This window comes from Rana temporaria, chromosome 1 (genome assembly GCF_905171775.1).
Source record: "Rana temporaria chromosome 1, aRanTem1.1, whole genome shotgun sequence".
Lineage (NCBI taxonomy): Eukaryota > Metazoa > Chordata > Amphibia > Anura > Ranidae > Rana > Rana temporaria.
The window spans coordinates 44,387,058-44,398,917 of NC_053489.1; the positions used below are offsets into that span (position 1 = coordinate 44,387,058).

General features: G+C 49.2%; 1 protein-coding gene across 1 annotated transcript in view; it reads left to right on the forward strand.

Moving 5' to 3' along the window:
- Positions 1-7,878: 7,878 nt before the first annotated feature.
- Positions 7,879-11,860, forward strand: part of C1H18orf54 (chromosome 1 C18orf54 homolog) — a 37,749-nt gene continuing 33,767 nt past the window's right edge. The window contains exons 1-2 of the mRNA XM_040337193.1: positions 7,879-8,082; positions 10,343-10,633. Of these exons, the coding sequence (XP_040193127.1) occupies positions 10,381-10,633 (253 nt within the window). The 5' untranslated portion in view covers positions 7,879-8,082; positions 10,343-10,380. The remainder of the gene's footprint in view (positions 8,083-10,342; positions 10,634-11,860) is intronic.

Here is an 11,860-nt window from a genome sequence, read left to right on the forward strand (position 1 = left end):
GGTACAAGGCTTCACTAATTAATTCTGTTTGGTGCGCATGGAGCAGTCTCCTGTCAGCCCCACCCCCTCTGCGTGTGTCGACTCTTGCTTCTGGGTTGGCCGGAGCTGCTGCCAATCATCCCGTACACTCCCAGAAATGCTCTCAGAGTGCCACCCTCCAAGTAACCAAAGATGCCACATATGCCCCGCTTCCCTGTAATGTGCTTCTGCTCCCATCGCGCCCGAGCTACAGGGATCTATTGGACAAGTACTGGTCTATGGGAACACCTGCTGTGGGGCGCTCTGATGGGAGACACCTGCTGTGGGGGGGCTCTGATGGGGGACACCTGCTGGGAGGCTCTGATGGGGGACACCTGCTGGGGGGGCTTTGATGGGGGACACCTGCTGTGGGGGGCTCTGATGGGGGGGACTCTGATCGGGGACACTAATGAAGACTTCTTATTGGAGCATCTCTGTGTTTGAGTCGTAGCCATAGAAACATTTATAAAGAGGAGGAGTTAGTAAGATGACCACGCCAATGTGGGAGCGCCAGAAATATTTCTGCACCCAGGCGCCTGTGACCCTAGGATCAGCCCTGGCAGTAAAGGAGTAGAGAGCAGAGAGATGAGCCCATTGGTCTGCTGCTTCTCCTTACACTTTCTAGTCACAGGGCAGAGGTGGAAAAAGACCTGCATATGAATCTGCAGTAGGGAAAGGTCAGGTCCCCCTCCCCTGCCATAGAGAATTGTGCTGTGTGGCATAGCTCTGTATATCCTGGGACTGCATGGGCAGCAATACAAATCTATTGGCAGGCAAAACAGCTCCTATATTTGAATTTCATTCGTCTATTTACCTATTTGACTGAAAACCTTCTTGTATCCTTTGATGATTCCTTTTGTGAAATCTCCCTGACACAGTAGCAGGCTATGCTTCCTCTCACACATGGATCTTGTCATGAGGTTATAGGTAGGCTGCCAACCTTGTGCACATGCTAGTAGACCGGATGTCATGCTGATCCCCTGATTTTAACTTTGCCACTAACCCAGAACAAGCATGCAACAAGCAAATCAGGCAGACCTTTCAAAAAGAGGCCATCCGTGGTAGTCTAAGTATTTCTCCTATCGCTGGTTTCCTTTAAATTTAAACTCTGGGAAAAGTAAAAGTCCTCGTTAACTGCTGGTTTATGTCTAGGGGAGTGGGTAAACCAATTATACTTACTTGATCCTCTGCTCTGGCTGGCACCTCCATGCTGCAAGACCAGTGCCTGCAGAATGTGCTCCCATAGCCCTGCATTGGATCAGAGGACGCCAAGGGAAAGTCCACTATTGTAGTGGAGAATCAGGTAAGTAAAAGTGCTTTTATTGTCCCCTAGACAGAAACAAATTACTGCATATACTCGAGTATAAGCCGATCCGATTATAAGCCAAGGCACCTAATTTTACCATGAAAAACTGGGAAAACGTATTGACTCGAGTATAAGCCTAGGGTGTCCATCTGCATGCCTCACTTTGCCTCACTGTGTCCATGTGCATGCCTCACTGTGCCCATGCCTCACTGTGCCCATGCCTCACTGTGCCCATGCCTCACTGTGTCCATGCCTCACTGTGCCCATGACTAGACTAACGTTTAACATGGGAGTCTATGGAAGGGGTGCCCGGCTTTGAAAAATTGGTGCTTCCCAGCCATAGGTCTCCTAGACAACAAACTTTTGCACACTTGTAGAGGAGAAATTGGGCTACATGCGTGCCAAGATCCGGGTCCAGGGGACCTACAGCCGGCCTGTACCGGGTCCCCAAAGTCACCAGAGAAATGACCGTTTAACATAGGAGTCTATGGAAGGGGTGCCCGGGTTTTAAAAATCGGTGCTCCCCGGCCGTAGGTCCCCCAGACAACAAACTTTGCACACTTGTAGAGGAAGAGTGGGGCTATATGTGTCCAGGGGACCTACGGCCAGCCGGTACTGGGTCCCCAAAGTCCAGGACATCAGGCGTAAAAAGGTGACTCAAGTATATGCCGAGGGGAGCATTTTCAGCACAAAAAAATGCGCTGAAGAACTTGGCTTATACTCGAGTATATACGGTAGGTATTTAGGTTTTAACCGCTTGCCGACTGCCTAACTTATACGTTGGCAGAATGGCATGAGCAGGCAAAGCAACGTACAGGTACGTTGTTTTGAATCTGTCTCCTAGCGCGCATGCGCCCCGCCACGGTCTGCGTGACAGTGCCCGTGGGACCTGCAGACTCGATGTCCGCCGGTGTCCCACGATCGTGTCACGGAGCTGCAGAACGGGGGATACCTGTGTAAACAAGTCATCTCCCTTCTCTGCCTAGTGACAGGACACTGATCGTCTGCTCCCTGTCATCGGGAGCAGGGATCAGTGTCGTGTCACTTGTAGCCCAGCCCCCCACAGTTAGAATCGCTTCCTAGGACACACTTAACCTCTTCCTCGCCCCCTAGTGGTTAACCCCTTCCCTGCCAATGTCATTTACACAGTAATCAGTGCATTTTTATAGCACTGATCGCTGTATAAATGACAATGGTCTCAAAATAGCATCAAAAGTGTCCATAATGTCGCAGTTATGATAAAAATTGCAGATCGCCGACATTACTAGTAAAAAAAAAAAATAATAAAAATGCCATAAAACTATCCCTTATTTTGTAGACGCTATGGCCCTGATTTACGTAGAGCGGCGCATCTTTAGAGCGGCGTAGCGCATATGCGACTTAACTCTGAGGCCTCGTACAGACGAGGGGTTATCCGCTGGAAACGGTCCACCGGACCGTTTCCAGCGGACATTCCTCCTCCGGATTTTGATCCGATGGCTTGTACACACCATCAGATCAAAATCCGCGTGGAAAACATCCGCAGTCACGTGTCGCGCCGTCGCCGCGACGATGACGCGGCGACGTGCGCAACGCTGGAAGGTAAATACTTCCACGCATGCGGCGAATCATTACGACGCATGCGAGGGAGGGGAGCGGACGGACTGATCCGGTGAGTCTGTACAGACGACCGGATCAGTCCGCTGGACTGGATTCCAGCGGATAGATTTCTTAGCATGCTAAGAAATTTTTATCTGCTGGGAATCCGTCGGCTGGATTTTTATCCACCGGGAAATGTCCGCTCGGACGTATACACGACCGGATCTATCTGCTGGAACTGATCCGCGGATAAATCCCAGCGGATAGATCCGGTCGTCTGTACGAGGCCTGAGAGGCAAGAGCAGTATTCACAAAGCACTTGCTCCCTACGTTGCGCCAGCGTAACGTAAATTGGCTGGCGTAAGCCCGCCTAATTCAAAGTAGGAAGGAAGTGGGCGTGATCCATTTAAATGAACCGTGACCCCATGCAAATGAATGAACGAACGGTGCATGCGCCGTCCCGTGGGCGCTTCCCTGTGCGCATGCTCAGAATCACGTCGGACCTAGTGCCTAAGATACGTCGAATGACTGAACGTAACCTACGCCCAGCCCTATTCACGTAGTCCTACGTAAACGACGTAAAATACGACGGCTGTTCCGTCGTCCATACCTTTGCATGGGATGCTCCTCCTATAGGTGGAATAACTTTACGCCGGACGTACGCCTTACGTAAACGGCGTATACTACTGCGACAGGCGCAAGTATGTTCGTGAATCGACGTATCTCGGTCATTTGCATATTCGACTCGTAAATCAATGGAAGCGCCCCTTGCGGCCAGCGTAAATATGCGCCCAAGATACGACGGCGTAGGAGACTTACGTCGGTCGGATGGAGCCAAAATTCAGGCGTATCTTCTTTAAAGACTCAGGCGCATAGATACGACGGCGCATCCGTGCACTTACGCGGCGCTTTAGAAGATACGTCGGCGTAAGTGCTTTCTGAATCCGGGCCTATAACTTTTGCGCAAACCAATCAATAAACGCTTATTGCGATTTTTTACCAAAAATATGAATACATATCTGCCTAAACTGAGGAAAAAAATATTTTTTATATATATTTTTTTGGGGATATTTATTATACCAAAAAGTAAAAAATATTGCTTTTTTTTCAAAATTGGCGCTCTATTTTTGTTAATGGCGCATTTAAAAAAAACCTGCAGAGGTAATCAAATACCACCAAAAGAAAGCTCTATTTGTGGGAAAAAAAGGACGACAATTTTTTGCACGACCGCGCAATTGTCAGTTAAAGTGATGCAGTGCCGAATCGCAAATAGTAGCAGTGGTCTCTCGGCATGCTTCCCCATCCTCCTTCATAGACCTAAACATACACACTCGGGTGATCCAACCATGCTTGTTTATTTGTGAAAAAAAATAAAGTGAACAAATCTGACAAGCTGGATGGGGCCTGCGTGTTTCTTTGAATGTCAGTGGCCAGCTTGGGATACAACATAAATGAAAAGTCCAATAAGCAGAGAAAGTCTTATAATGATCAGGATAGGTACACAGACAGTCCATAAGAGATAAGATACCAGAGGGAGGGAGTGTCAGACAACAAACATAAACCCAACATCTTCACATGTCTGTTTTGGATGGACCACCACTTTAAACAACCACAGTAAAACCTCAGATTCTGGAAACAAACACATTTTCTACTTTATGTCTGTTTTTAATAATAAATATTGAAATGGATCTTTCAGTGTCATTGCAAGTCTTTATGAATACACTTCTGACATGTCACAATGTAAAGTAACGGTATCAATTAAAAAAAAATATCTCTACCTTTTAATAATAAAAATGTATCCCTTGTATTGTATTTTGCCCAGGCTGAAATTATGTCCTCAGTCTACTGCAGGCAGAAGGAAGCATGGTCAGATCTAGGGGGGTGCTGGGGGGGGGGGGGGTTCCCCCCCCACTGCCCCAGATTTCAGTTGTGCCCCCGCCTTCCCTAGTTGTATGTACGGGAATCTGATCTCAGCCATGTGCTGTTTGGCGAGGAGGAGATCTGCTAACTGTGGCCAAGTTGTGTGCACTGCAGGGATGGCAGAAGGAGCTGTGCTAAGTGCCCTGCCAGCAGTGACACCTGGCCTTTGCCCGGCTGACCCCTGTCCTCTGCCCTACTGACCCCTGTCCTCAGCTCTGGCAACCCCTGTACACTGCCCTGTCAACCTCTCTGCTCCACTCTGGTGACCCAATACATTGCCCTTCTGACCTCTGTCCTCCGCCCTGCTGACCCCTGGACTTCTGATCCCTGTGCTCCACTCTGCTGACCTCTGTCCTAAACCCTGCTGACCCCTGTCCTCAGCTCTGGCAACCCCTGTACACTGCCCTGTCGACCTCTGTGCTCCACTCTGCTGACCCCATACATTGCGCTTCTGACCCCTGTCCTCCGCCCTGCTGACCCCTGGACTTCTGGTCCCTGTGCTCCACTCTGCTGACCTCTGCCCTGCTGACCCCTGTTCTCAACCCTGCTGACCCCTATCCTCAGCTCTGGCAACCCCTGTACACTGCCCTGCTGACCCCTTTGCTCCACTCTGCTGACCCCATACACTGCCCTTCTGACCCGTGTCCTACGCCCTGCTGACCCCTATACACTGCCCTGTCGACCTCTCTGCTGACCCCATACATCACACTTCTGACCCCTGTCCTCCGCCCTTCTGACCTCTGTCCTCAACCCAGCTGACCCGTCCTCAGCTCTAGCAACCCCTGTACACTGCCCTGCTGACCTCTGTGCTCCACTCTGGTGACCCAATACATTGCCTTTCTGACCCCGGTCCTCTGCCCTGCTGACCCCTGGACTTCTGATCCCTGTGCTCCACTCTGCTGATCTCTGTCCTCAACCCTGCAGACCCCTGTCCTCAGCTCTGGCAACCCCTGTACACTGCCCTGTCGACCTCTGTGCTCCACTCTGCTGACCCCATACATTGCCCTTCTGACCCCTGTCCTCCGCCATACTGATCTCTGTCCTCAACCCTGCTGACCCCTGTCCTCAGCTCTGGCAACCCCTGTACACTGCCCTGCTGACATCTGAGCTTCACTCTGTTGACCCCATGCATTGTCCTTCTGACCCCTGTCCTCTGCCCTGCTGACCCCTGGACTTCTGATCCCTGTGCTCCACTCTGCTGACCTCTGCCCTGCTGACCCGTTTTCATTCCTGCTGACCCCTATCCTCAGCTCTGGCAACCCCTGTACACTGTCCTGCTGACCCCTGTGCTCCACTCTGCTGACCCCATGACCCCATACACTGCCCTTCTGACCCGTGTCCTACGCCCTGCTGACCCCTATACACTGCCCTGTCGACCACTCTGCTGACCCCATACATCGCACTTCTGACCCCTGTCCTCCGCCCTTCTGACCTCTGTCCTCAACCCCGCTGACCCGTCCTCAGCTCTAGCAACCCCTGTACACTGCCCTGCTGACCTCTGTGCTCCACTCTGGTGACCCAATACATTGCCCTTCTGACCCCGGTCCTCTGCCCTGCTGACCCCTGGACTTCTGATCCCTGTGCTCCACTCTGCTGATCTCTGTCCTCAACCCTGCAGATCCCTGTCCTCAGCTCTGGCAACCCCTGTACACTGCCCTGTCGACCTCTGTGCTCCACTCTGCTGACCCCATACATTGCCCTTCTGACCCCTGTCCTCCGCCCTGCTGATCTCTGTCCTCAACCCTGCTGACCCCTGTCCTCCGCCCTGCTGATCTCTGTCCTCAACCCTGCTGACCCCTGTCCTCCGCCCTGCTGATCTCTGTCCTCAACCCTGCTGACACCTGTCCTCTGCCCTGCTGACTCCTGATCCCTGTGCTCCACTCTTCTGATCTCTGTCCTCAACCCTGCAGACCCCTGTCCTCAGCTCTGGCAACCCCTGTACAGGAGAGGACTCTGATCTAAGGGGGAACACTGAGAACTCTGATGTACGGAGAGGACTCTGATTAAAGGGGGAACACTGTGGCCTCAGGTGGGGAGACTGCACCTTGAACCTTTAGTACTTAGTGGGCTAGATTCAGCATTGATTTACGCCGGCGTATCTATAGATACGCCGCGTAAATTCAAAGCTGCGCTAGCGTATCTTCTTTCTGTATTCAGAAAGCAAGATACGCCGACATTAGCCTAAGATCCGACTGGCGTAAGTCTCTTACACCGTCATATCTTAGGGTGCATATTTATGCTGGCCGCTAGGTGGCGCTTCCGTCGTTTTCGGCGTAGAATATGCAAATGACCTAGATGCGCCGATTCACAAATTTACGTACGCCCGGCGCTATTTTTTTAAGTAATTTACGTTAGGCTTTTTCGGCGTAAGGTTGCTCCTGCTATTATGAGGCGTACGCAATGTTAAGTATGGACGTCTTCCCGCGTCGAATTTTTAATTTTTTACGTCGTTTGCGTAAGTCGATCGCGAATAGGGCTGGACGTAATTTACGTTCACGTCGAAACCAATACGTCCTTGCGGCGTACTTTGGAGCAATGCACACTGGGAAATTCCACGGACGGCGCATGCGCCGTTCGGGAAAAACGTCAATCACGTCGGGTCACCACCCATTTACATAAAACACGCCCCCCTCATACTCATTTGAATTAGGCGCGCTTACGCCGGCCCCATTTACGCTACGCCGCCGTAACTTACGGAGCAAGTGCTTTGTGAATACTGCACTTGCCTGTGTAAGCTGCGGCGGCGTAGCATAAATAACATACGCTACGCCCGCACAAACTTACGGCGGGCTACTTGAATCTAGCCCCGTGTTGTCAACCTGAAACAGGAAGTGCTCTTACTGGCAGGATCACCAGGTTACCAAGTACCCAGCTTCTTGTACTGTGAGGGGCAATTGGCTGTATTATTTAAAAGACGAGACAGGTACACTTTAAATGTTTATTCAGTACAGGACAATAATGACTCCACACCATTGTCAACATTATTTACAGAACTGAGTGAGGGCGGGCAAATCACCGCCACACTGAACTATATCTATGAGCGCGTATCCCTCCGCTAGGAGGCGCGGCGCTACATTCGCGGAAGGGTACGGCGTTGCTAAGCTGCGCGTTGCCCATGGGAGTGGGACATGCTGGTGTAGGGGGGACAGTGAGCGGCGCTGGATGGAGAAGCGGAAGATGGAGTGCTCGGCTCTACCACCGGGTTGGAAGAAGGAGGAGGTGATTAGGAATCCCGGTGTGAGCCATGTCTACTAATTCAGGTACCCGGGGACGGGGGACGGGGGACAGGCGGCCCGGGAACTTCACACTGACAGGAAACGCCACCAACTTTGCAGCGGTTTACTGATAGCGCTGAGCTGATTGGTTGCTGCTCCTTGTCGCCTCTTCCCTATTGGCTGTTGCGTCAAGCGCTGCCAACGCAGGAATCAAGTTAGACAAGCCTTCTGGGTTTCCACGATTGGCTGGGTGCCTTATTCTTTGCTCTCATTGGCTGCATTTATTCCCACCGTTATTTGTTTACCTCGTGATTCGCTGTTTATGCTACAGCTGAGATTGTTACGTTGTTTGAATATGGATGGGAGTGAGAATTCCTCTTCCTGCATTTTTGTTCGGGACACTTTTCGTGTTTTATTTCAATAGCTTTAAATGGGAAGAAATAATTCAAACTTTTCAAATATATAAGATAAAAAATATTCAAGATTATTGGATCCTTTTTTTTTTTTGTGTGTGTATTTATTTGATATATTTGGTCCCCCTTTTTTTTTTAACCACTTAAGCCCCGGACCAATATGCTGCTAAATGCCCAAAGGCGTTTTTGCGATTCAGCACTGCGTCGCTTTAACAGACAATTGCGCGGTCATGCAATGTGGCTCCCAAACAAAATTGGCGTCCTTTTTTCCCCACAAATAGAGCTTTCTTTTGGTGGTATTTGATCACCTCTGCGGTTTTTATTTTTTGCGCTATAAACAAAAATAGAGCGACAATTTTGAAAAAAATGCAATATTTTTTACTTTTTGCTGTAATAAATATCTCCCAAAAACATATATAAAAACATTTTTTTTCCCCTCAGTTTAGGCCGATACGTATTCTTCTACCTATTTTTGGTAAAAAAAATCTCAAGTGTTTATCGATTGGTTTGCGCAAAATTTATAGCGTTTACAAAATAGGGGATAGTTTTATTGCATTTTTATCAATTTTTTTTTTTTACTACTAATGGCGGCGATCAGCGATTTTTTTTCGTGACTGCGACATTATGGCGGACACTTCGGACAATTTTGACACATTTTTGGGACCATTGTCATTTTCACAGCAAAAAATGCATTTAAATTGCATTGTTTATTGTGAAAATGACAGTTGCAGTTTGGGAGTTAACCACAGGGGGCGCTGTAGGAGTTAGGGTTCACCTAGTGTGTGTTTACAACTGTAGGGGGGTGTGGCTGTAGGACTGACGTCATCGATCGAGTCTCCCTATAAAAGGGATCACACGATCGATGCAGCCGCCACAGTGAAGCACGGGGAAGCCATGTTTACATACGGCTCTCCCCGTTCTTCAGCTCCGGGGAGCGATCGCGAGGGGGCAGCTAGAAACGAATAGCCGCGCCGTCGTCCCGGATCGCTCCCCGCGGGAATCCGACCGCCGCATGTAGCGGGGGGGTCCCGATCGGACCCCCCAACCGCTAGAAGGCAAGGACGTATATATACGCCCATTTGCCTGTACGTGCCATTCTGTGGACGTACATATACATGCGGCGGTCGGGAAGTGGTTAATATATAAATATAAATATATATATGTGTGTGTGTGTGTGTGTGTGTGTGTGTGTGTATATATATATATATATATATATATATATATACACACACATATACACACACACATACATACACCCCCCTTTTATGTACACAATGGGGTTTATTTACTAAAGCTGATAAAACGCAAAATTGGTCTCACTTCTGCATAGAGACCCAGGTCTTCCAGGTTTTATTACCAAAGCTTAATTGAACAAGCTGGGGTTAGAAGCTCATTGGTTTCTATGAAGAAGTGAGCCTGATTTTGCGCATTCCAGCTTTAGTAAATAAACCCCATTGTGTACTTAACCACTTCATTACTGGGCACTTAAACCCCCTTCCTGCCCAGACCAATTTTCAGCTTTCAGCGCTGACACATTTTGAATGACAATTGCGCGGTCATGCTACAGTGTACCCAAATTATATTTTTATCATCTTTTTCCCCACAAATAGAGCTTTCTTTTGGTGGTATTTGATCACCTCTGCGGTTTTTATTTTTTGCGCTATAAACAAAAAAGACAGCAAATGGTATTTATTTTATTAACCCTTTTTCGGCCGCTAGCGTGGGTTTATACTGCAATTCCGACGGTATAGCACCGCTATTTTTAGCGGCGCTATACCGCCATCGCATCTCCCGCCCCAGTGTGAAAGGGGCCTTACTGCAATTATTTACATGTATGCCTGAAAACAAATATATATAAATGTAATAAAAAGACCATGTTCTTTTTTTTACAGGTAGATTGCACCCAGGAGGCTGATGTGAGTGTAGGAAGATGGCCGGATCTACATCCCCAGACTCCTCTCTATCCATCTCCTCTCTCCTGGCCAGCTGTAGACTGGAGAACACCAAGGGGTCGTCGAGTTTCTCCAGCTCTGTGGAATACAAGGAGAAGCTGTATGACTCGGCTACACAAGCATTGGAGGACTATATTGAGGACTTTGAAGAAAGCCTGAGGTCTCCTTTGGCCAGTACAGGAAAGATCCACATCCATTCCACGGCTGCACTTGGTTCTCCTAAGACAAAAGGTACGATGTCACAATGCAGGTTCTTGGTACTGGGGACATCTGCGTGTCCCCGAGATTCTTTTCAGATGTTTTCGCTAACTTGGGCAGAAAGTAGCACAAGTAGCCAGTGAGAACACGAAGATTCAGTGTCGGCCTGCTATAGATGGTGGTTTTTTTTTTTTTTTTCTTTCTTGCAGTCAGAATTATTAGCTCAGTTTTAGAGAGATTTAGTTTAGGAAGTGGTGCGACATCCATGCTGATATGTCAGTAATGCAGGAGGAGACCGAAGGAGTGGGATGAGGGGTAGAGAGAGATTTGGGTGTCATCAGCATAGAGATGGTATTGGAAACCGTTGGAGGTTCTCAAGTGACCAAGGGAGGAGGTGAAGATAGAGAAGAGAAGGGGTTCAAGGACAGAGCCTTGAGGGACCCCCACAGAAAGGGGCAATGGAGAGGAGGAGACAGAGTCGTAGGTAACACTGAAGGAGTGCTGTGATAGGTAGGAGGAGAACCGGAATAGAGCAGAATCTCGTAGGCCAACGGGAAGGGAGTTTTGAGAAGGAACGGGTGGTCAACAGTGTCAAAGGCCGCAGAAAGGTCAAGTAGTTGGAGTATGGAGTGGTGATCATTGGTTTTAGCAGTTTGTAAATCATTGGTTAATTTTAGTAAGTTAGTTTCTGTGGAGTGCTGTGAGTGAAAGCCAAACTGTAAGGGGTCAAGAAGGTTATTGTCAATGAGGTAGGAGCGAACACGGTTTAGACTAAGCGTTCTAGAAGTTTAGAGGTGAATGGGAGCAATGAGATGGGTCTTGAGTGGTTTGGAATGGTGGGGTCCAGTGAGGGCTTTTTAACCACTTAAAGCGGGGGTTCACCCCAAAAAAAGTTTTTTAAATTACATCTAGCAGAGCCAGCATACTAAGGACATTACATTTCGGCAGGTCATTTTTTTTTTTCTCGGCACATACCTTTATATCCTGATGTTGTCCAGGGCTTCCGGGTTCCGATGACTGCGGGACTGGGCGTTCCTCTCCTTCCGTTCGATGATTGACGGCTTGTGAAACAGGTGACCTGTCGCACAACGCTCGTCACCAGATGTCGGGAAATGGCTGAGCTGCGAGTCGGCACTATACGGCGCCTGCGCAGTCAGCTCTACACGGCGGGCGCAGGCGCCGTATAGTTCCGACTCGCAGCTCGGTTATTTTTCCGGAAATCTGGTGACGTGCATTGTGCGACAGGTCACCTGTTTCACA